This window comes from Ovis aries, chromosome 2 (assembly GCF_016772045.2).
Source record: "Ovis aries strain OAR_USU_Benz2616 breed Rambouillet chromosome 2, ARS-UI_Ramb_v3.0, whole genome shotgun sequence".
In the NCBI taxonomy this organism is placed as follows: domain Eukaryota; kingdom Metazoa; phylum Chordata; class Mammalia; order Artiodactyla; family Bovidae; genus Ovis; species Ovis aries.
Window position 1 is genome coordinate 34,836,922 of NC_056055.1, and position 25,832 is coordinate 34,862,753.

At 41.4% G+C, this 25,832-nt stretch overlaps 1 protein-coding gene across 9 annotated transcripts in view; it reads right to left on the reverse strand.

Annotated features, from left to right (window-relative positions):
• The window catches only part of NTRK2 (neurotrophic receptor tyrosine kinase 2), a 400,491-nt gene that overhangs the window by 172,768 nt on the left and 201,891 nt on the right, over positions 1 to 25,832 (reverse strand). For 5 of the 9 annotated variants that reach the window (XM_042243071.2, XM_042243069.2, XM_042243070.2 and 2 more), the window contains 2 exons: positions 6,673 to 6,720; positions 770 to 958 (listed from right to left, as the gene is read on the reverse strand). In XM_042243071.2, the coding sequence (XP_042099005.1) occupies positions 770 to 958; positions 6,673 to 6,720 (237 nt within the window). The remainder of the gene's footprint in view (positions 1 to 769; positions 959 to 6,672; positions 6,721 to 25,832) is intronic. The other 4 variants (XM_042243073.2, XM_042243072.2, XM_060410860.1 and 1 more) reach the window with 1 other exon arrangement.

The window sequence follows — 25,832 nt, forward strand, 5'->3', positions numbered from 1 at the left end:
GACCTTAGCCACCTGACAGTCTGACCCTCAGAGTCCCTTATTCATGTTTAAGGGAAGGCCTATAGTTGCAATGACATAAGCCTGTTTGTTCACTGTGGTTTTATTTCTTGTTGTCCTTCAGGCTTTGCCCTTGCATTCTTTATATTTGAGCAGTGGCTCAGAAAACAGGATAGAGTCTCCAAGAAAGATTTAAGTTCCCCAGTAGAGGCTAATGGGTTCATCTGGTTCTGAGAAACATAATTCAATGTAGGCACACCTGTTTTGAAGTCCCTTTGTTATTGTGATATCACAGTAAGTCTTATGATAAGAACTAAGACTGAACAAAAAAAAACAGAACTACTTAAATTGATACCACCTGTGTGCAACACAGAACATTCCTGACAACCATTGGTGTGTTATTTTAAAGACTTTCAATAAACCAAATTTGAATCCCACCAATTGCTTATCTTACAACACTTCTGGTTTCTGTCTCTATCTTTTTCAAGATAAGCATGCCTGATTCCAAGTTCATGTTGACAAATGGTTTTGGAAAATGGATCCCAAGAGAAGTCAGTTCTGCCCACAGTTCCCATCCCAGCAGGAGACACACCCTAAGAATGTCATAATCAACAAACTAAATGATCTATTCCATGGGCTCAAAGCCTCAAGAATCCTTAAGACATTTCACTTCACCCTCCCCTCAATCATCCTCGTCAGGGACTCTGATAAACATGCTGCTAGATACAGCTATGAAGCAAATGGGCCAGTAAGTATAAACAGCTGTACTTACATGTGTCTGGCTTGAGCTGACTGTTGGTAATGCCAAAGTACTGGGGATTTTCAATGACAGGAATCTTGGTCATTCCAATAATGACAGCATCAGGGCCACCCTCTGAAGACGACGGGGTGTTACTCCCATTAGAGATGTGATGCAGTGGGCTGGCAGAGTCATCATCATTACTGATAACCGAGGCTGGGCCTGAAGTTGGAAAAACATACATTCTCCTATAATTCTTCATGCGTTTGTTGAGCTATAATTTATATATATATATACTATATATATATATATATAATTCACGCATTTAAAGTATACAATACAATAGGCTTTAACATATTCAAAGAGTTGTAAAACCATCAGTACAATTATCATTTCAGTTAGCAGTCACTCCCCATTCTCCCCACTTCCAGTCCTAGGCAATAATGAATTTACTTTGTATCTATATAGATTTACCTATTGTGGATACTTCATATAAATGAGATCATATAAGATGTGATGTTTGCGGACCAGCTTCTTTCATTTAGCGTAACATTTTAAAAGTTGATTCACATTATAATATGCATCATTACTTTATTCCTTTTTATAGACAAAATTCTATTGTATGGATATGTCCCATTTTTGTTGATCAATTCAATTGCTTGATATTTGGGTTATTTAAAATTTTGGCTATTATGAATAATGTGGCTATGAGCATTCATGTGCAAGTTTTTGTGTGGACATATTTTTCATTTCTCTTGGGTGGAATTGCTGGGTCATGGCAACCCACTTCAGTATTCTTGCCTAGAGAATCCCCATGGACAGAGGAGCCTGGCAGGCTGCAGTCCATGGGGTTGCAAAGCATTGGACATTACTGAGAGACTAAGCATGCATGCACAGTAGCTTTATGGTTAACCTTCTGAGGAACTGCCAAACTGTTTTCCATATTTTATATCCTCACCAGCAATGTATCAGGGTTTCAATTTCTTTACTTCCTTCTCCTGTAATTTGATATGCAGCTTTCCTCTCTGTTCTCTGAAAATCTTTAGAACACGCATTGAAATTCCCGGCATGAATCTAGGATTCCTGTTGTACAGTGTACTGAAAGATGACCTATGAGTTCAAAGATTGGATCCTTTCTCCACTCTTTGGACAAATCACTTACCTTTTTGTACCTCTACATCCACTTACATGTGTAAAATGTGCAAAATGATATCTTTTTGTTACTTTATTAGGCTTTGAATGAAACTTCTGATGAAAATTTGCTTCATATGTATGAATTACTAAAAAAACTTACAACTGGTCAACAAAATTTGCATTGGACTGTCCTATTACTATGTTCACTTTCGCAGAGACTACACCATTTTTGCCTACAAGATACTTTCATAGCAATAATGAATCAATCCAATAACAATGTTCCGTGCTTTGCCTTTAGCTATAATATTATTTGTAAAGCAATTACATGGATATCTTTATATTAAAATAATAAGCATAACATTTTTGCATGCCAGATTTGAACTTTACAGTCCAAAATCTCAGAATGTATATGCCTATAAATACAGTCTACTGTGTCTTATGTAAACAATTCATCCATTGACCACTAAACCCGTAATGTTTGCAACCAAAACACATTTCCAAAGATAAAGGTCTACATTCCTTAAAAACTTCATAACAATTAAGATCTCAGGAGCTCTTGATAGACACACCCTACAAGAAAAGTAGACAAAGTCCCCTAGACATATAGTACATGTGTTTCTGTAGTATGTTGAATAGGTTCAAGGTCCCAAAGAAGGCTCCCAGTGGCCAGGGCTACTATAATAAGCTAAGAGAAATATAGGAAGAAAAGGATATGGAGGAAAGACAAAGAGAAGACAAAATTCAATGTGCAGCTAAGACAAACGTGTGGCAGGGAAGTGAAAGCCTGAATGTCTATTTCCTGAGCAAGGCCATGTGCGTCCATCCAACCACCAGGATGTCTCAGCACCTCTATCCAATCTCTACCTCCTTCACATTTAACTTTTTATGTAAGAAGCACAGCAATTCTAGAAACAAAAGCTGTTATATCATACATTTTTGAATACCCTCTGAAATATCACAGTAATCCATCCCCAACCCCCCAAATCCATTTTCTCTCTTATATGGGGATTATCACTGTTTGGAGGGATAACAACTGGACATTCCCCAGCTAGCTGTCTTAAACTATGTAGAAGGCAGCCAACTGCTATTATAGGTAATTTTAAAAAAGCATTCTCTCAAGGGGATGTGTATTTAAGTTGCCTTTAATGATACACTCTGGCTTACTTCTGCAAGCAAGTTCTCACACAGCCAATTTAGAAGCCACCAAACACTCAAAGCCAAGGGAAGCTCACTGGTTGTGCTCATTTTGAGCCTAGCTCACTGGTGTTTGTAAACAGTGGAAATTCTGCCAAGAATAGCTATACAGACAAGTTCTTGCTAATATTCTTAACCATTCCTGTTTCATGATTTGCCTTCTGACAGGCCCCTATCACCTAGAGCTTAAACCCAGAGGTGGAAAATGGAAATGTGCTATGCTAAGGTTTCTGCATCTTGTTGATAAGACCTTCCCCTCCACGGGCTTCTTCGCTCCAGTCCTGGCTCAGCTGTCCACTCCTTCGAGGTTAGCAAAGCATGCTATTACCCGAGCCCGAGAAGAGTGCAGTGAAGGCATTTCTCAGCAGATTCCAGGCTGCACATTTACCCCCAGAAATGCAAGAGTTGTCATGTTCAGACAGTCCACATGCTGTCAGAAGGCCAGTAATATTTGCTTCTGAATTCCCTGCAACAATTAGAAACGCACTGATCCCAGTTGCTTTGTCTCTGATTCTCTTTTGGCCCAGGGCAGGCAATCCACATTCCCATAGCATTCAATCATTTTGGAGGAGGTTGATACTTAGAAGACAATGTTGAAATTCCTCCAGGAATTCAGGCTCTGAAGCATCTGCCATGTACACAGCAGAGCCTTACTTAAAGAGTTCAACCAAGGGACTTGCTCTCTGCTTCTCGCCCATCATGGAAGAACACCCTTCCCCCGCCTTGCTAAGTAAAATCCCCAACTCCGAGGTAACAGATCCTAAGGGAACAGGCTCTCTGTTTGGAGGGAAATTTTTTGAGCACAGAAACGGTATAAAGCACTAGAGGTAATTTTTCAAAAGCCTTTTCACTTTGCCAGAAGGTCACTGTTGACAAATTTGAGCAACATATAAACCTCAACAATTTATCAAGTGGCATGTTAATTCAAGCGCTGTTTGTTTCATTATTGATGTTCCAAATCCTGGAAGATTGATACAGCTAGCAAGGTTGCAGAGTTTCAGCCATTTTTCTGTGAACATTTTGATCTAATGGAGCACAGCAAAGTCGGGAAGGGGAAAGCTCTCGGGGGAGACGATGAATGTCTATATAATTTGACAGCAGCCTGTCTGTGCATATCATGGATGTCTCGTTGTGTGTCTGTGCACGTGGAAGAAACACTGAGAAAAGACAGACAGAAGAAGAATCGAGGGCATATCACAGCATGTGAGAAATTCACAGGAGGACTTGAAAAGATGTCTTATAATATTAATAAGAAGTTTTAAATTGCTGGGTATGTGCAGCTTGCTGAGTTTGGGGTAGATAATTCTAATTACTGAGCTGACAAATAGGAGCTATGCCTGGAAACATTTTTAGCCCATTTTGATTTTACTGTGTCTCACGTACCAGCAGGCATTTTTCTTTTACCAGAGCTGCTCAGTAATGTATCTGGCATTTATGACTTTACAGACATTTTTAAGCCTGGATGAGACCTTTTTGCCCTGGTAAGAATCGATGTAGGTCATCTGGAGAAGGGGTTTCCTTTTCTCAAGGCCAACATGCTTTCGAGGAGAGAGACAGATTATTGTTAATCAGATAGCCATATCAAACATGACTTTTGTTTTCTGTATTCTGCTGCTTCAACATCTAGGGTCTTGGTGACAGAGGAGGGACGGCCAGTTCCTAGAGATAATAAAGTGCTTGCCTACAAAAGTATGTTTCAGATATAAGCTGACCTATCCACAGTCTATGCCCCCAAACCACATTCCTTATCAGGCTATCACACTCCAGGCCACTATCCACCTGCCCCATCACCCCAGAGCCACATGATCGGACAACTAGGGATGGTCCCTATATCCCACAGCCCATTGCCCTTATTCAACCCAGCCACTTCCAACCTGTTTACCCTGCCTCACCCATTCCTTTCTGCAGAAACCACAGTAGAGGCTCTTGTCTATGTTTCACCCCCACTCCCTCTGCCTCCTGATGGACCCCGTGCCCTCTTCAGCATCATGGTCCCCACCATGGCATGATCTGCCCTCTTCTCTTGGGATCTGTGAGTAACAAACTACATTTTCAGTGGCAGTCATCTCCTGACTGGCCTCAACACACCTGAATAATAATAAAACCTACAAAGCAGCAGCACCTCTGATGAATTGTAGTTGAAAGAACAAGAATTCTGAAGAATTCCCTCAGCTGTAGCCTGAAAGGATGAAGCCCAGTTTTTCAAGCTTACAGGGAATAAGCGCCTCTCTACAAAGCAAACTGGCCTGGAAAACATTCACATGGTTGCAGTGATTTGCTGTTTAGTGGAGGAAAGACCTCATCTCACAGCACTTTTGTGGGAGAGTTTATCACTCAATTCCCCTCTTCACCACAACCACACACAGAGTGAGCACAAAGCCCTGGAAAGGCCTTCAAGATTGCACAGGCAGGCAATCTTCTCTCTGCTATCTTAGCAATATCTTGGCAAATCGCCTATGATGAGCAGGATCTGAAATTTGCCCCAGGTCATTGCAGACAAGTCCTGAGCTGGTTGCACTTAATGTTCCAACTTTGACACATCCCACCTTCTCTTTGCTGGTTAAGAGCTTTAGTCTTGGAATTCCTGGGGCAAGTTAAGGGTCAGGATGACTTCCCCCATCAGGCCCCCTCTGGCTCAGTGTCTGCCACCTCTGGGCCCAGCCAGTGCAATATTTTGGATCACTGGACAGACACTGAGAAAGACTATCCTTTAGGAAAGATCTGCTATCAGGCTCGACAAGGGAAAGGAAACAGGCTTCTTTGTATGGATGGGATGAACACGCAATAGGTGGATGGTTTAGAACTAGAAGACTGACCCTGGTATGCTTTCCCTATTGTACAATTTTCCCTATAACCAACTTTGCTAAAATGCTAACCAACAGATAGTCAAGATGGGGCCAGATCTTGGAAATGCACAGGCAAGATGTAAAGACAGTGTTTTTTCATGCCTTCTAAGCAATTCCTGTTCATTGTCTCTAGCCATAGAAAATACTGAACAAATTAGAGGCCCTAGGAGATCACACCTGATTCCAATCCTAGTGATGAGCTACATTATCTGCACTCATTTGGTAGCTACAAACTCTGCTTTTCAATTGCCGGCACATAGTCTGAATGTAAGGAGCAGAATGCAATCAAGCACAAATCATAGTGTCTGGACTTTAGAGTCTTGCTTTGAAAGAGAAGTGGTCATAAATGAAGAGCTGATTTCCCAATTCAGAAATTTATTACATGTTGGCCAATGGAAGAAAGTTAAGATCCAAGCTTGCCCAGACTTGAATATTCAGCCAACTGTTTGCTATACGTGGAGTTGGAGTACAGTCACGTTTTATTCCCTTAACCTTTAAAATGCAGCCACAAGCTAGATCTGGACCACAGTTCACACTTCCTCATAGGACAAAACAAGTTGATGTCAAAAATGCAAAACGATCTACTGAAGTCAATTTTCCTTTTTTGGAAAATTCTAGACCTCTTGATTCGGCAAAACAAAAATTGGGATCACAGAAAAAGAATCAAGGGCCAACAAGTATTAATAAAGAAGGTCAAAGCAGTTTCATCCTAATTAAACAACACAAACTCATTACTTATCCAGAGAAGTGGGAACTACTTACCGACACCTTGTCTTGATTTTACTTTCCCAAATCCAAACCATGAGAAATCTGAAAACCACAACAAAACATAAAATAAACTTCGAAAGAGAAGCGTAAACCAGAGGCATTCAGCCCTATCCCTAGTGAAATAACAAACTCCCCCAAAAAGCTCCACTGGGGACTAAAGCTTCCCCTCAAACACCTGGCAACAAACCCTTGGGTTTTTGAGTAAAGATTTATTTCTCGTCCTGAGAACAGGGAGGTTGGGATCAGAAAAGAGGCGGCAAGAGGCTGTCTTCACAAAAAATGGCCAAAACCCAGGGTTCAAGGCACTGAGCAGATTTTCCTCCTCACTATCTCTCTTTCCTCTAAGTATCAAATCATCAAACAGGGAACTGCCGGGGTGAAAGCAACACAGTGCATTTGGCAAACACATCCTGGTTCTCAACCACGGACATGTAGGGAAATAATCAAAGAAAACAGATCTTTTCTGGAGCAAAGACAAGCAGTACAAAAAAGAACATGAAAATGCATGGGAGAACTGACACTCAGGCTGGATGGGGATTCAAGAGAAAGAAAGAGGATCATGATTGTACATAGATTCCACAACCGACTTGCTGTGTGATGGTGGGCAGCTCCCAGCAGCTTCATGCCTCTTTGTAGCACAAGGCTCCAGAGGCATGTGAGGGAAAAGGTCTACCAAATGTTTGGAGGTCCTCAGTGAAGAAAGCCACAGTGAAATGCCTGTTTGCTTCCTGGGCCCCACTGTTCCCTTCTAGGTAATTTCCCCTGGGTTCAAAGTAAATTCAGCACAGCAGGGAAATCTCTGGATAAGAGGCCAATAAAGGGTTTGTTGTTCAGTCACTAAGTTGTGTCTGACTCTGAGATCCCATGGACTATAGCATGTCAGGCCTCCCTGTTCCAAATTTTCCCAAGGTAATGGAGCCCCAAGTATGTCTGATAAAGAGAATGGAGCCCAAATAAGTAGTAACTGTGTTTCTCAGCTCCTTAGATCTGCAGTGATTTTTACAGGCAGCTAGGATAAAAGACTACATAAGAAAAGAGCCCATGGAAATGAAAAATGTATATAAAAACTCTTTGCACACTCAAAAATGCTTTACAAAGTTGTCACGATTGCTATCTGTTTAAAGTGCATTTAAGCCTTTCCTTTATTGGTATTCTACAATTTCAGCTGTAAACCAGTTTTTACTTCTGATTGGTATTTCTCTGAATGCTTTTTTCCAGGTTTTAAAAGGCAGAGAGAAGGCCTGGCCTCTACCCAATGCTAAAGAAAGATTCGTTTGCATGAAAACAGTGACCTCATTTACTGGGTCCTCAGTGTAGCAAGGCCTATGGATTTCATAGTTACAACTAATCTCTTTCAAAACAGAGTGAATTTTCCTAATGTTCACTTTTGTTTTTCTATATTCTTTTGATTTACTTAGTTTTAATTATCATCATGGATTAAATATTTGGACTCTTTTTTCACTTGAGTGTTTTCTCAAAATCATCTTTCTATCTTACTGAGCACCCACTGAAGAGCAAGGCCATAGTGCTCCTCACAGATTACCCATTTCAGATTATTGTCCATTATCCAGTGTCATAACCACAACTTCTAGGAATATCCCTGTATGTCTTAGGTGCTCCCATCTCCATTTTTAGAGATCATTCCCTCAAGATAAATTCCAGAAATAGAATTACTGGGTCAAAATGGGGAAATACTGTTAAGGTTCTCAATGCACATTATCTAATTGTTGTCTCACTACATGTGGTCTTACTTTCACCAACAGTGTATAAGAAGGTGGACTGTGTATTTCCAAAAGGAAAGTTAAGGGTGAACCATTTCTGATATCCATCCTGCCTTTGGTAGGTCTTCAACTAATTGAATAAACACTGCCTCCCATCTTTGCCACATGAAACCACTCACCACCCCCACGCCCCGCCTGCCCTAGGCTGGGGTTTGGCATAGGTGCAGTAGGGAGAACTACAGGTATAAAAAGAATGAGAGTAAGGCAGATACCACTTGTGTAGTCATTATAATTCACCAGGTTCCTCTCCCACTGCAGACTCTTCTCCCCTGGTTCTCAGCCAGATCTTATAATAAACCCCTGCTCCTTGACAAGAGACTGACTCAGAACAACTGGCTGATAGGCTTAGCAAAAGCCACAGTTAGTGACTGAGCGGGGACCTAGCTTTCTGACGCCAAATCCAGAACTTTTTCTTTCATAATTGCTTTTCCAATCCTCCAAATAACCAAAATTAGCCAAAGTGAAGAGAATGGCAACTAACTCACTCCACTATTCTTGCCTGGAGAATCCCATGGACAGAGGAGCCTGGTGATTTTACAGTCCATGGGCTCTCAAAGAGTTGGACATGACTAAGTGACTAACGCTGCTACTACTATAATGTCATAATTAGGGTCCAATTTTACACATAGAAAAACACTTGAATTAGTCATTCATTCCTCATTTTTTTCTTCAGCAGGCATATTTGAAGAGTCAAGAATAAAGAACTGCATGGTCTTCCCTCAAGGAGATTAAGATCAAGGATCAGCTCTCCTAGAAGAACATCAGGGGTATTTGGGAACTCAAAGGAGGGATATCTAGCTGAATCTGGGAGGCAGGGTGGGGAGGCAGTTATGGGGGAAGAGTTCTCTGGCTTCTTGACAACAGACTAAAATTCACCAAGAATGGGAAAAAGCAGAGGGGTATATTTTCACTGTGAATTGTTCAGTTATGACCAGAGTGGGAAGCATCATATTTGTCAAGGGGCTGATGCAGCTGGAAAGAGGGAAAAAAAAAAAAAAAATGCTGAGACACATAAATAAGGGCCAAGCCAAGAGTTTGGAATCTATGGTGAAATTGCAGGTAGACCCTAGAAACCAATCAACCAACCTTAGGCCAGAAAGAAGCAAGATCAAAATTAGTTTTAGAAAGGGGTTGCAGGATAGAAACAAGATGATACTAGAGAAAGACTGAGGGCAAGAGACTGGTTGAGGAGGCTTTTACAGAAATCAGGGCCTGAAAAAGTCATGACCTGAGCCTGGTAGTAGGGAAATGAGACAGGGACAAGATGGGGACTGCTGTCTGGTCTATTTAAGGGAATCAAGAGGACTTGGACATTGTAAGTAGAGGAGGAAGAAATGGACAAAGATATTCTTGAGTTTAGACAACAATACACATGGTGATGCTGCCCAATGTCTCCAAGGAAATTGACAGAGAAATAGGCTTAGGGGTTCAACTCACAGTGTGGGTATGGGGCACAAATCCCAAATAAGGTAACTTTTGGAAGACTCCCCTGAAGTAGGAAATATTTTTGCCTGGAAAATTCCATGGACAGAGGAGCCTTGTGGGTTACATTCCAGAGTCATAATGTGATATGACTGAGCACCTAGGCACCAGCAGCATGTGGAGAAAACCTAAGAGAGAGACTTCTAGGGTTTGAATCTCAGGTCTAGAGCTCAAAGTTGTTGTTGCTAAGTCGCTAAGTCATGTCTGACTTTTCGCAGCCCCATGAACTGCAGCACGCCAGGCTTCCCTGTCCTTGACTATCTCTTGGAGTTTGCCCAAACCCACGTCCCTTGAGCCAGTGATGCCATCCAACCGTCTCATCCTCTGTCGTCCCCTTCTCCTCCTGCCTTAATCTCTCCCAGCATCAGGCTCTTTTCAGGTCAGCTCTCTGCATCAGGTGGCCAGTGGATCTGACCAAGTTTAACCAGAACCCAGAGTCCAGTGAGAACAGAGGCTAGTGGCTGCAACTGAGACACATTTCTTCTTTGGTCATGCAAAACACTCTTTTTGGCAGGTACAAATTAAAGAGTATAACTGAGGCTAACTTTTAACAAGCTTGTTCCTAAATTGCTAAAATATTTCTAAGTTCTTTTTAACATTAACACAATTATTATGTAAGAGAGAATGTAATATCCTTGACCATATGCCAAAGTTCTTGGAAAATTTAACAGACCAGGCCGAGCACTATCACATTGATACCTCTCTCCCCTCCAAAAGCTGTCCTTTGTTCAACAACTTTTTCTTGATGAATTTAAGCAGTAGTCTTAAAACCGTGATACTAAACGTCAACCGCAAAACTTTCCCATGAGGCCAAAAAGAAACAATTTCTCAATTTCCTGCAATGTTTCACCCATTGGGAGTAGAGTCCTGCCAAACATTCATTTATTTTCTATTTAATAAAGAGACACTTTATTCACTGCAACATAAAGGGCTCCTTCAAAAGCAAATATAGTTGCAGCAAGCTTAAAGGAACTCCTTCTTTTGGAATCTAGACCAACAAAGACTCTATATTATGAAATTAACCAATTAAATCCATCTCTCTTGAAGAAAGTTCTAGAAAGTTTTTCCTCATGCAGAGAAAAGGAAGATAGAAAAGAAAATAGCACAGCTCTAAAATGAGACTCAAACTAAATAAAATAAATAGCCATAAAGATTGCTTTTCAAATGTCTCTCAAAGGAAAACTGAAATTTAGGGGTTGAAACGAAATATTTATGATGTAAGGGAGAGAATCAGAGAAAGGAGGAAGAAACAGGCAAAGTGGAAGAAATTTAATCTTCCCTGTGGTGCTGAATGGTACAAACACTAAATGTGATTGTTAGAAGGGTTCTGATCTCAAGAGGATGTCATTTATGGAGTTGTGATTTGTAAGTTTCAGAAAAAAAATTGTTTTTATATGTTAGAAGGGAAAGCAACTCTTCCAACTCTGGAGGAATTAAAATTTGCTGTGTTGTCAATTGAAATTTCTTTATAATTTTATTATTGAAATTTCTCTATATTTCAAGGCAAGATTCATCACCCTCCACCCCCAAGAAAAGCATCTCTAATGCTGTGATGATGGAAGCACATGGGAAAATACGATTCACTGACAAAAATGCACTTCACGTCCAACTTCTCGTGGCCACACCCATTCCCTGGAGGACCGGTGAGAGAGTAGCCATGGGCTGCCTGGCCGCAGGGAAAGTGTTCAACCCAGAGCACACTCCATAGTGCTTGGGTGAGCAGCTGACTGCCCGTCACCTCACACAAAGAAGTAGGATGACTGGTCATTGCACTAGAAAGGAAATGAAAGAAAAGGATCGCTTTGTTGATGATACAATCATCTCTCTTTCCAACTGACACATAATCAGAGTGAGTAATAATTCGCTTCAAATTAATTCCAGTTCCACAGGGCACAGAACAATGTAGTTTGGGGCCAAGTTTCCACTTCGATTTAACTTAATCTTTTACTTAAGGACACAACCTTTATATAAGTCCCATCTCCACAGACCAGCAAGAGGGCTCACTTTAAGTTAAATCACAGTTCCAAAGGGTTCCAGATTCCTCCTGACCAGCCTCCATTGGCTCCATCCTTTCCCTTCCCTCAAATTTCCAGTGTGACTTATGTTCACTGTTATTAAGAAAAGTAACACTGAACACCTCCAATTGACAAATTTGAAGAAAAGTATGTGTATTGTGGGGTTTCCCAGGTGGCTCTACTGGTAAAGAACCCACCTGCCAATGCAGCAGACATAAGAGATGCGGGTTTGATCCCTGGGTCGGGAAGATCCCCTGGACGAGGGCACGGCAATCCATTCCCGTATTATTGCCTGGAGAATCCCATGGACAGAGGAGTCTGGCAGGCTATAGTCCATAGGGTCACAGACAGTCTGACAAAACTGAATCAACTTAGCACAGCACAGCACACATACACAGTTATTAACTGACCCCATGAACTCTAAATTCCAATTCACAAATTCAAAATTACATTTCATGCATATCTGTATTTTTCTGGAGAGAAAATCCACATATTTCCTTGGATTTGAAAAAGGTACTTCACTGCAAAATGCTAAGAACCAATGAAATACAGATAAATCGTTTCAGAGACAAAAGTTTAATTGCGTAAGTTCTCCACATCTGGGCTTCCCTCGTGGCTCAGTGATAAAGAATCCGCTTGTTAATGCATAAGACATGGGTTCAGATCCCTGGTTTGAGAAGATCCTCTCGAGATGGAAATAGCAAACCACTCCACTATTCTTGCCTCCCAGGGACAGAGGAGCCAGGTGGGCTACAGTCCATGGGGTTGCAAAGAGTTGGACAAGACTTAGTGACTAAACAACAACTCTGCATTCTCTGAATTCTGTTTAACTATATTCCCTAGCAACTGTTGAATCAGGTGCTCAGAACCATCTGTCATCTCCCACTTAGACTTCTACAGGGACCTTCTCCCCTGTCTCCTGCTCGGTTGTTCTTGCCCCCTCTGAACCTCTTTCCCATAGAGCTACCAGAATAATATTTTCAAGTATTGGTCAGATTATTGCATTCCTCCAATGGACACCCTGTAAAGCTTTCTTGTCACATCTAGTATAAACTTCTGATGATGACTAGAGTCCTGTACCATGTGGGCTCCCCTACCCTCCCATCTCCTAGGAAATGGCCACAATGGTCTCTTTCCCATTTCTGCACACTCTGCACATTTCCCTGCCTCCTCCCCAAATCCTCTGCTCAGGCTTTCCTCACACCTAACCACCTCTCATCCTTCAGTTTCCAGGGCAACTATCACACTTCAGAGGGGCCCTGACCTCAACCTTTTAACCTGAGTCTCTCTCAGCCACTCTCACTCACTGTCATCCCTTCCTTCTCAGTGCACGTGTGCATGTGTTTAGTTGCTCAGTCGTGTCTGACTCTTTGTGACCCCATGGACTGCAGCCCTCCAGGCTCCTCTGTCCATGGGGATTCTCCAAGCAAGAATACTGGAATGGGTTGCCATGCCCTCCTCCAGGGGATCTCCCCAACCCAGGGATCAAACCCAGATCTCCCACATTGCAGGAGGATTCTTTACAGACTGAGCCACCTGGGAAGCCCAGAAATACTGGAGAGGGTTCAGTTCAGTTCACTTCAGTCACTCAGGTGTGTCCGACTCTTTGCGACCCCATGAATCACAGCACACCAGGCCTCCTTGTCCATCACCAACTCCCGGAGTTCACTCAGACTCGCATCCATCGAGTCAGTGATGCCATCCAGCCATCTCATCCTCGGTCGTCCCCTTCTCCTCCTGCCCTCAATCCCTCCCAGCATCAGAGTCTTTTCCAATGAGTCAACTCTTTGCATGAGGTGGCCAAAGTACTGGAGTTTCAGCTTTAGCATCATTCCTTCCAAGGAAATCCCAGGGTTGATCTCCTTTAGAATGGACTGGTTGGATCTCCTTGCAGTCCAAGGGACTCTCAAGAGTCTTGTCCAACACCACAGTTCAAAAGCATCAATTCTTCGGCGCTCAGCCTTCTTCACAGTCCAACTCTCACATCCATACATGACCACTGGAAAAACCATAGCCTTGACTAGAGGGACCTTAGTTGGCAAAGTAATGTCTCTGCTTTTGAATATGCTATCTGGGTTGCTCATAACTTTTCTTCCAAGGAGTAAGTGTCTTTTAATTTCATGGCTGCAGTCACCATCTACAGTGATTTTGGAGCCCATAAAAATTAAGTCTGCCACTGTTTCCACTGTTTCCCCATCTATTTCCCATGTAGCCTATCCCTTCTCCAGGGAATCTTCCCAGGCCAGGAATCAAACCGGGGTCTCCTGCATTGCCGGTGGATTCTTCACCAGCTGAGCTACCAGGAGCCCTCCTTCTCAGTATGTACCAATAAAGGATCTGACTCACTTCCAGAATTATTTCTTGTCTTTATCCTTTACTAGAACTTGAGTTCCATGAAGTCAGTAACTGTCTTAGGAGAGGCTCCACCCTCCTGAAATAGACTCTGACACAAGGATTCAAGTGATGAATCCTTCAGTTTATTAGAAAGGATCCAAGAACACTAGAGGGGGCGAGAGCCCCTGACACAGGGAGATAAAGAAGCCTGGAGTGGATATGTTATCTGGTGGGTTACACTGGGGACAACTAGAGCTCAAATCCCTGAGTGCTTGGGGACAGGGTGTAGAATGCATCTCACAGTGTTTCTTACCAAAACATGAGGAAGTTGTGTCGTTTACCCTCCAAACACCATTTGTCATTCTGCTAGGAGAGAGCCCTGGGGCAGAGTTCCCAGTGTTTGGAGCAAGACATGGGGGCGAGCACAGGATGGTGGGACCTGGGAGGACCTGATGGGGGTGCCAAACAGGATTTGCTATAGAAATCCTGTCTGTGTTGCTCACCCCCACCTCTAGTGCCTAAAACAGGCCCTTACTAGATACTTATCAAGAAGAATCATGTTTAAAAGCATAACAGTAGGAAGGACTGCAAGTCTAGTAAAAATATCAACAGGCAAATTATACGCTCAACATAAAAACAACAATATTTTGCAAGTATATTTGCTGCCCTCTTGATTAATTTATTCCCCTTACCTGCAGCCCCACCCCCCACCATGGAATCTCAAAAAAGTATTTAAAAAGTGAGCAATACCCAGAACCCAGCATTCTGGGCAGGAGTGTGGAATAAAGATGCTGGGATAAAGATGTCAGGTGCGAGGTCTCGGTAGATGCTGTAAGAAAAAAACTTCATGACCTTAGGTGGGTCATTTCTCTCAATCACAGGCTCTGCTTCCTACTCCATGAAGACAGGGGCTGAAAAGTGGCATCAAAGGTCCATTTGAGCCCTAGCAATCCATAATACTATTCATCAGGCATGTATGACTGGGAATAAATTGCCACTTGGCCTTCCATAGCTTTCCTGAGCATGGGTATTTTGGGATTGTGAGATCATGTGCAATTTAAAGAAAAGCACTCTGTCTACCGGCCTAGATTTCCTCCTGCTAAATAATACTCAGACGCTTTGGGGTCACTATTTCCTCATCTTGTCAGAAGAGCCTGTGCTCTGCAAAAGCAATTTTTAAAAAACTGGTACTTATTGAATACTTGCTAGATGTTAGGACACTTACTGGAGATTAGATATTACTTTAATTAGGGAAAATTGGTCAGCTTCTATTCCAGCATTAAAAAATAATAATAAAATTAAGCTAAAGTGATTTTTATATCCTACAGACTTAAGGTTCAGAAGCCTCAAGTGAGAACAGACAAAACAGACTTGCTCAAAATGTGGCAAAATGATCTCTTCCCCTTCAAACATTTAATTTTGAAGACAAAATGCTGCCAACCACATCCCTCTTTCATTTTGAACACGTAGACTATTTTAAAGAAAATTCATTTGATCTACGTCTCTGTCATTCACAAACATTACAAAGTGTTTTTTTTTTTTTTAATCTGTTGTAAATTCTGAAGGTTATTCTTTAACACAGGAGGTCACACTATCTACTCTGAGTGGATAAAAAAAAAAAAAAAGGAAACTGTAATTCCAAAGGGTTAGTTTTAAACTTGGAACTTCAAGAAACCCAGAAGCAGCCTCTGTTTACTAGTAATAGTTGACAAACGTAAGAGAGGCATATTAAAGCTTTGCCTTTCTGAGGTCCCACCTCAGCGAGAGCTCAAAACACTCTGCAAACACTTTTTTTCAGCTGTCACAAGCTCCCTGCAGGGAAGACAGGGGATGTCTTGTTGCACACACATAACATTTCCCTAATACTGTCTTCACGTTCAAGAAATACTGCCTCAGATTCACCCCAGACTCCCTTCTCTCTGCAAAGCAACACTGGTAAGCACTTGGAGCAAGTCTTTCGGGAGGAAAATTGGCTAAGTTTCATCATTTGAGAAGTGATATTAGTGGCCTCAAAGAGAGTGACAAACCCATAGAGTCTGACAAACACTTTATGTCAGACTCCCCTGAGCTTTCATTTCCATGGAAAACCTAAACAGTGACTCAGAGACCTGAGCAGACTTGTTCAGACCTGTCTGTGGTGCCTTCACCAATTGAGGCCAAAACGTGCTTTTTGCTCTTCCTTGCACAAAAACTGTCACCATAGGACATGAATTTGAAAATGCTTTTGCAATTGTTGCTATAGATTCATAGTTATATTCATATTTATGCATATATATAAATATAGCATGCAAATTCTTTTTTCAGTTTCTCTAAACCAACATTTACTGAAGCTAATTCAAAGCACCATGTAGGAATTTTTTTGTGGTTTTATTGTGGAATTTTGGAAGGAGTAGGAGGATGGCAGCATTTCTAGCCATCTCACTTTAAAATATTTTCAATTGTATTCAAATCCTTCTCTTTAGTCTTGGGATGTGGTGACCTTTGCCTTTCTTTCCAGTGACCCACTGTCAACCTCATTCCACACCAAGACTCTTGAATCCAGCCAAGGTCAGGAAATGTGTGAGGCTGATACAATAGCTAAGATGTTTATTTAATTTTATTACCATGTGTTCTTCTATTAGGAAGCTCCTGTAATGGAATAGAACATAATAGGATTATATACACTTATAAAGCTGGGTGCTGAATAAAAATAATTGAATAAAATAACCATAAATAGAACAAAATGAAAACCCATTGTTGAAAATGCAGTACCAGTGACATGAATTAACTATCAGCCATCCACTTTCTGCTTAACATCACTAGAGGTGGTTACACACTGTTAGTGGAAGAAACTCAAATCCATAAGATGTTAACTGCATTTCTTTCCTTTGTGTTTCCTACTAACTGCCCACTGTGCTCTTTAAGATCCACTGCTATTCTGGAAACTAATCAAAATTGACTGGCTAGGTCAGGGATTCTTGAATTTTTGCCTCCCAGTAGAAGTTGGACAACGTCTGGAGACATTTGGGTTTGTCACCATGGGAAGGGTGAGGTGGAGGAGGTGTGCTTCTAGCATGCAGTGGGTAGAGGCCAGGATGATGGTAAACAGCCAACAGTACTCAGGCCAGTCCACCTCACAACAAAGAATTTAAGTCTTAAAACATCGAGGGTGCCTTAATGGAGAAACATTGGCATAAGTCATAGCCCAGCAGAGGTGGAATTTATCCCCAAATCCTGTTAAAAAGAAACCTTAGCCTGTTTGAGCTCACTGTCACTATAAGAGTCTCTTCTCTCATGTTATCCAATGTTCTTGTCACTGGTCCCTTTCAGTTTCTCATACCACACAAGAAATAGCTATAATGTCATACTTTCTGTTGCTCCCAAACACCAAAAAATGCTATCCTGGTCCACATGGGCTAGGCAATGCAGTATGAGAGGATGGGAGCTGCATTTGGACTCCAAGGCTTGGGTTTGAGTCTTAATACAGCAGTGTGTGTGCACTCGGTCACTGACCTGCCTCTTGAGAAACCTGTAGGCAGGTCAGGAAGCAACAGTTAAAATTGGACATGAAACAACAGACTGGTTCCAAATAGGAAAAGGAGTACATCAAGGCTGTATATTGTCACCCTGCTTATTTAACTTATATGCGGAGTACATCATGAGAAACACTGGACTGGATGAAGCACAAGCTGGAATCAAGATTGCCGGGAGAAATATCCACAATCTCAGATATGCAGATGACACCACCCTTATGGTTCTGCTTGTGAAGAACTGAAGAGCTTCTTGATGAAAGTGAAAGAGGAGAGTGACAAAGTTGGCTTAAAGCTCAACATTCAGAAAACGAAGATCATGCATCCAGTCCCATCACTTCATGGCAAATAGACGGGGAAACAGTGGCTGACTTTATTTTTGGGGGGCTCCAAAATCACTGTAGATGGTGACTGCAACCATGAAACTAAAAGAGGCTTACTCCTTGGAAGGAAAGTTATGACCAACATAGATAGCATATTAAAAAGCAGAGACATTACTTTGCCAACAAAGGTCCATCTAGTCAAGGCTATAGTTTTCCAGTAGTCATGTATGGATGTTAGAGTTGGATTGTAAAGAAAGCTGAGTGCTGAAGAATTGATCCTTTTGAACTGTGGTGTTGGAGAAGACTCTTGAGAGTCTGTTGGACTGCAAGGAGATCCAACCAGTTCTCCTAAAGGAGATCAGTCCTGGGTGTTCATTGGAAGGACTGATGACCACTACTTTTTGTATTTCCAAGGCACGTTGCTCTTTGCCTGTCATATTATCTCACTCTGAATTTTAATTATCTACCTCCTTTTTGTAACTTCTCCTCACTGGAAGTTCTTTATGAGCAACAAAAATATTTCTGTCTTGTATCTCCATTGTACTTCTAGCACTGAGCACAGATCCTGGTACAATTTAGGTGCTCAATAAAGATTTACTGAATGGATAGGTAAATGAATTCCAACTTTTCACCTTTGGATTCATTGATCAAGAACCAAATTTGGAGTGATGTGGGATCACAGTTGTGTTAAGACACTGGACTGCTCCCTCTCCTCCCTGGCCAGCAGAGGATTAGAAACCACTACCCCCACCATCACCAATCCACATAACTTGCTTTTACAAACCAAAGGGAACAGAAATGACACATATTTAATAGTCAGTCATAAGTTTTCCACTTCCTTTTCATCCTAACACCATGGACCATGAAACTTCATGTTCGGATGCACTGTGTTGTACATGGAGTATGAGGAAAAATAATCTTCTCTGTTTTAATGGTTACTTATTTCTACAACATCACTTAGCCTATTGTAACTGATACAATAGTAAAGTTTCAAGTGAATCTTACTAAAAGGTAATCTTATCTATAAAAATATCAGGCTTTTATTTTATTCAAAGACTCTGATATGTATGGTTAAGAGAATACATGCACACATATGGACTCTCTAAAGCATGTGCAAGTGTGTGCATAAATACATAATGTATAAATATTCATGATAAAAGAATACAAAAAGTTAAAAAAAACTCATTGTAATTCACGTGAAGAAATCAGAATTGGGTGAGATGGGGTGGAGGGTGGGTGGGAGGTTCAAGAGGGAGGGGACATGTATACTCGTAGCTGATTCGCATTGTTGCACTAGCAGAAACCAACAAAATATTGTAAAGCAATTATCCTCCAATTAAAAAATAAAACAAGCAAAACGAAAACTAATACCTGAAACAAAATGTTTTTCTTTAAGAACCACTAAATATAAAAGTATTGTACTAAGCTATAAAGGAGGGGGGAGGGACAGTGCAAATCAGAATGAATTAACAGATGAGAAGAGAAACAAGAAACAGAAAAGCAAAGAATTCAGAGTTGCAAACTTGTAAGCAGTCTCCTTAGAAGGCCATGCCTTCATTCCAAAGATTTTGGTCCTGTTTGTCACATTTCTGAACTTGTTGCAGGGAATTATCTTTAATTAATATAATGGAGTCTTCAAACTATGGGAATCTTCATTATTGGAGAGGAAACTTTGATATTTTAACAGCCAAAGATCACTTGGAGCCAGGTCTGATGGAATGTGTGGGTGATTAAGCTGGACCATAACACAATTATTCGCCAGGGTGTCCAATTCTATAGGCTCAAGTCTCCACCATTATTGTAGAGCTCATTAGTTTTCACTGAAGACACTTCTGAAAGATGAATTCTAAAAATGCACACGCTCTCTTTTCCAGTGAGTCTCAAACTTTTACATAGTTCTAAAATCATGACTAAATGTCAGTCACTAGTAACTTCCTGGCCCCTTAATTCATGGCCACTAAGTAGAGGCAACGTGAGTGGAAACATGGCTGGGTGTTCTTCAAGGCATCTGTTAGAAGCTAACTAAGCACGTTTACTCTCAGATTATATTATCATAAAAGCAACTGAATCCTGGTGGATAAAAGCCCACTTAAAATGGAATTTATTAGAGATTATTTTTGTTTGTGTTCTGAATTATATTGTGTATTCCCCAAATTCATATGTGACCCCATGGACTGTAACCCTCAAGGCTCCTCTGTCCATGGGATTTCCCAGGCAAGAATACTGGAGTGGGTTTCTATTTCCTTCTCCACAAATTCATATGCTGAAGCCCTAATTTCCAATATATCTGTATTTGGCCTTTAAGGAGGTAATGAGGTTAAATGAGACCACAAGAGTGGGAGTTTAATCTCATAGGACTGGTGTCTTCTTTTTGTCCACAGGGCCACAGTGAGAAGGTGGTGTCTTCAAGCAAGGAAGAGGGCCCTTGTCAGGAACCTGATTGGCTGTACCTGATCTTGGACTTCTAGGCGCCAGGGCTGTGAGAAAGTAAATGCTTTTTGTTAAGCCACCCAATCTGATATTGCACTGTGGTGCCCTGCGCAGACCAGTCCAGTTTGTTTGTTAGCTTTTTTTGTCTGTCTGTTTGCCGTTGTTATCGCTATTTGGACTGCCACCCTGTATCCACTTCCTTGTCCTCAACTGGTCATGATTTTCATTTGGTTATCCGCCTATCCCCAAACAGCCAATTTGATTCAAGATGGAACCAATGGCTCAGACACAAAAATTCATAATTCCATTCCCTGCCCATGGTGTGGCTCAAGAATTGGCATGTGACTAAAGTGAGTACGAACAAAATCAAGTCTGGGATGCCTGTACAAAGGTTGACAGAAGTGATCCCTTTTTGGATGGGATTTGGAGGGATTAGCATCAGGATTGAATGAACTGCAACCATGAGAGAAAAGTTTGTCTTTGAATCAAGCCAATCAGTGCTTGGGCCTTGGATCAAGCCATATCTAGAGCTTGGTATTTACTCCCTGATGGTGTCAGGGAGTAAATTGTCAGGGAGTATTGTTAAAGGCAACTGTAAGATGCCAAACTAAAACAGGGAAGGAGCAAGAGTCATATAATTGTCAGTAAGTCAATCCTGCAGCCCCAGAGGCTGGAGTAAATGGGTACCGTATTCTGGAGTCCTTCCACGCATCCAAGTTTTATTACCACTAATGTTGAATCGGCCTGTTATGGAGATGTAAATGTCCTGTTCTTCAAAGGCTTGTTTGACAGGATGAAAAGCTTTGGGTTTTCAATGACTTTGACTCTTCAGGAGATGGGAGGACAGCCTATTTTAGCAATTTCCATGGGAATGAATAGACATATACTTTAGCTATTCAAATATTTAACTAGCCCCTTTGTTGTTGTTTTGAATTCCAAGGAGCTGCAGCTGCCTGTTTGTGTCTGTTGTGCCTTTAAGGAGCTTGCTGATTCAGTGGGATCCCTTGAATGCATTAATTAGCCTTCTCTCATTTTCCCAGCCCATGCCTATGAAGAAATGAGCATTTACAGCTCCTATTGTGAAACCATGTGAGTCTTCAGGGTACCAGATAAAGGCAGGCTCAGAACTACCTGCTTTTTGATGGGCATTTTTACACTGGCAGCAGCCTGCAAGATGAATTTATTGGTGATCACTATTGGCAGGCGAATGAAACACGGGCCCTGGATTAAAGTGTAACAGGGGAATGGGGATATTAATCAGCCCAGGTACATGAGTCAGAAAGAGGTAAGGATGCACAGAAAATAAAATGTTATGGAAGGCTAGAAAATGATTTATCATTTTTAATATATATCATCTAAACTCACTCTGTATAACTGCTTGTAGGTCTCCATGTTGTGAAGCCTCGGGCAATAAAACACTCCTTTAAAACACTAAGGTGAAAGATGCTGGTGGGGAAAATAAAGAAGCATGAAGAGTGAACTGACTGTAAAAGAAAGACAAGTGTGTGACTTAAAATTAAATTTCCACTCTTTCCTTTTAAAATTATTTATAAATACAGATTTTGCTTGGAAAAACTACACTCTATTGATAAGATGGAGAGTAAGATGAAAAGTCTTTCTGTGAGGGTCCATTTCTCAGATCATTCTTAAAGTTATTATTATATGAGACAATGTACTCTCAAGAGTATGTGTCCATGGCAGGCTTAACTGTTAAGCCAACTGATTAAATTATTATTAACATTGAATCCTTGAGCTTGGAAGCTTGGTTCTACACAACTAAGCACTAGTTTATGGAAGTTAGCAAGAAGAAAGTCTAGTTGACAATGTTATGAAATGAGACATCCCTTCCCCCGTTAGTAGTTACCAGTCTTACTTGAGATTTTTCAACCCAGGAAATTGTACAACGTATTTTCAGGACAGTTTCCCTTTCTGCAATAGGAAGAAACAAATAACAGCACATCCCTCAGCATTCTGTAGCACTTTCTAGCTTCTAACAGTAACTGTTTGTCTCAGTTTCCCTTCAGAAACATCAGCTATGTCTAGGACATGTGTATGTTCCCCCAGAACCACCAGGAAATGTAATAAGAGCAGAATATCAGGGGCACCATGGTCTGCTTCTTTATTTACCTCCTACACAAAAGTTCTCTGATATTCTATGACAAGCTATGTTTGTAAACACAGAACCCATTGTTTTTTCAAACAGTGGACCATCTATGACTGGACTCATGCTAGCTGAAAAGGCAATGGCTTCTGCTCTGGTCCAGGCCTCTCCAGCTCTCATGACAGCTGCTATCTTGACCTACTTAGCCTCTGCCTTCTTCTCACCCTCGTTAGTTCCATCCTCCATTCTGCAGCTGGACAGAACTTGCTAAAATGTGCAAATCTTCTTCATCAATGCTACTTAAATTTGATCAAGGGCTCCACATCACTGCCCTACAACCCAAACCCCTAATCTGGGGCTTGGATTCAAGTTCCTTTCCAGACGTCTCTCTTCCAGTCTCTTTTCTCTCATTTTAAGCCCTAGTAACTGAGGTAGCAGCTGGCAGCTTTATGCTTAAATTGTGCTGTGTCTTGTCTGTGCCTTAACTCTGTCTTTGCTTACGCCAATCCTTTCTCTAGTTTTTTTCCTATGCATCCTTTACGACTCAAGGCTTACCTCCTTTAGCATGCCTCTCTGATCACTTTGGACCAGGCTAAATGTTTCTCTTCTCTGCTCACATGAAACTCTTTGCATATCTTGATTAAAACCAAGCATTATAACAATTTTTTCACGTATCTAACCAAGTCCTTGACTAGATTATACATCTTTGAGAAGCCTCTGCCTCCAGAAACAGGAACATATAGGGCCGAGTTATTTCACACTCCCCCCACTGGTGCCCTTGGAGTTGTTCAAGTCTGGGCAGGGTAGAGCAGCATGCGGTCCTCACTAGAGGTCCACATCTTTGACCTCTAATTCTCTGCCTTCAGAAATTACTGTGGAAAATGCAACCATCAAGTACATAAGAACACATAAAACCATTACAGCTATGAAGACCAAGCATTGTTTAACTGAGCAGCTAGCCAACCTGTCAGTAGGGCCTTGAGGAATAAAGCACAATGGGCAGCCATCTTTAAGTGAAGGAAAGTGAGAAGCAACTATGTATAATATCCAAGACATTGAAACAACTCAAATGCCCATCAACAGATGACTGGTTTAAGAAGATGTGTGTGTGTGTGTGTGTGTGTGTGTGTGTGTGTGTGTGTGTGTGTGTAATGGAATATTACTCAGCCATAAAAATATGAAATAATGCCATTTGCAACATGGATGGACTTAGTGAAATAAGTCAGAGAAAGACAAATATTATATGATATCACCTAAACATGAAATCTAAAAAATAACACAAACAAACATATATATAAAACAGACTAAAAGTCAGAAAATAAACTTCTGATTACCAAAGGGGAAAGGGAAGAGGGATAAATTAGGAGCATGGGATTAATAGATACAAATGACTATACATAAAATATAGAAGCAACAAGGATTTACTATATAACAGAGGAAACAATATTCAATATCTTTTAATAACTTATAATGGAAAACCTGAATATATGTAGATATGTATAACTGAATCACTTTGCTGTACACCTGAAACTAACACAATATTGTAAGTCAACTAGACTTCAAAAAAAATAAGAAAATCCTGAAGCTTAGGAGATTTCTTTGGTGCTAGCAGAAGCCTGCACTAGGCAAAGAGGCTCTGAAAGGGGAGTGAGGGCTACAGGAATCAAGGTTTGTCTGCTTCACAAGCCTTCCTGAACACCTTCAGGTATAAGAACTGCTGAGTTATTGTAGAAACACAAAATCAATCCATCAGTTAAAAAGTGTGTAATATGATGGGAAGGATTCACATTTACCGCATTTCCCCTATGTGCTAGGTATCTTATTATCGGATACTCACCATTACACCATCAAGTAGGTATTATAATCCTCACTCCTGAAATACAGAGGAATTCAGTAATCTTTGAATCATACAGACAGGAAATGGAGCAGAATAAATGCATAGTCAAGAATCAGTCAGAAAGCCTGGGTCACAAGGATAATCTGGGGAGTCATCCACGTATGTGCCCTCTCTCATACTTCTCTCCATACAAATACTCAAGGTCTTTCATAAACTTCTGGAAAACTGAGTGTTCACAGTCTAAGGTCTCCTAAGACCTTTGAGTTGGCTCTTATAGTGGGTCTAGAACATGTCTGTCCATCTGTTTTCCCAGATGTTCAACAAAGTCAGATTCAACCTAAAGAATGAAGGATTCTCATCAGTGCTGCCAGGCAGTAGTGCCAGGCTGTGGACAAAGTGAGGTTACAATTCTCAAATAGAGGAAAACCCCAATCCTTCATTGAAATCCGGGGCTCACAGAGAGAGTGGGCTCCCGCAAACAGGCAGGTCATTTCCGGACACACAGCGTGACCAGAAAAGCAGCACTAAGTGCATGACAAAGAGAGGAAGAGTCAGAGCCCCAGCCCTGGGAGCTCAGGCTGACACCAGCAGGCTTAGAGTGGAGGAAAAGTCTGGAGGCAAATCGACAACTTTGGCCGAGGGTCTTCCTTTGAGTTCGGAGCCAATTTGATTAAGTCATCCAGAATGAGGTTGGTATTCACACACATAGCCTGAAAAACAGTGTTTGCCCTCCAGTAGTGTAAACATACTGGAGTTTTATGAAGATAACCCTGGCAGTCATGGGAAAAATTATTTACAAGAGAGCAAGACTTGAATCAGAAGGGTGATGGGCTATGAGATCCCTGATGTTGATCAAAAAACCCAGGACCTCTTCACATGAAACACAATTGTATTCCCAAGGATGTGAACACCCAGACTAAAAGTACTCAGTCCTTTTCTGTGTTTCAGAGCTGCAGTGGCATGCAAGGTGGATGGAGACAGGAGAAGAGGTGGGATTCCAGAGTCACCCACATTGGTTGGGTCATCAAATTTCTGGGGAAAAGGATTAATAATTATGCCTGTGGCTTTAATGTTCTGTCTATAAGATGCAACATATCTGAATGTGTAGCCTGTCTGCTAGTGATTTAGGGCTCTGGAGACAAGTAAGATGGATGATGCCTATCCAGTTGAAGTAACTATCACAATTTGATAATAATAGGTGATCGGGGAAAGCCTCCCTGAGGTGGTACTTGAGCAAGGATCTGCAAGAGGTAAGGAGAGCACTCCAGAAGAGGGAACTACATGTACAAGGTCACGTGCCCAGGGTGGCTGTGAAGAGCAAGATGGCTTGGGAGTTCAGGTA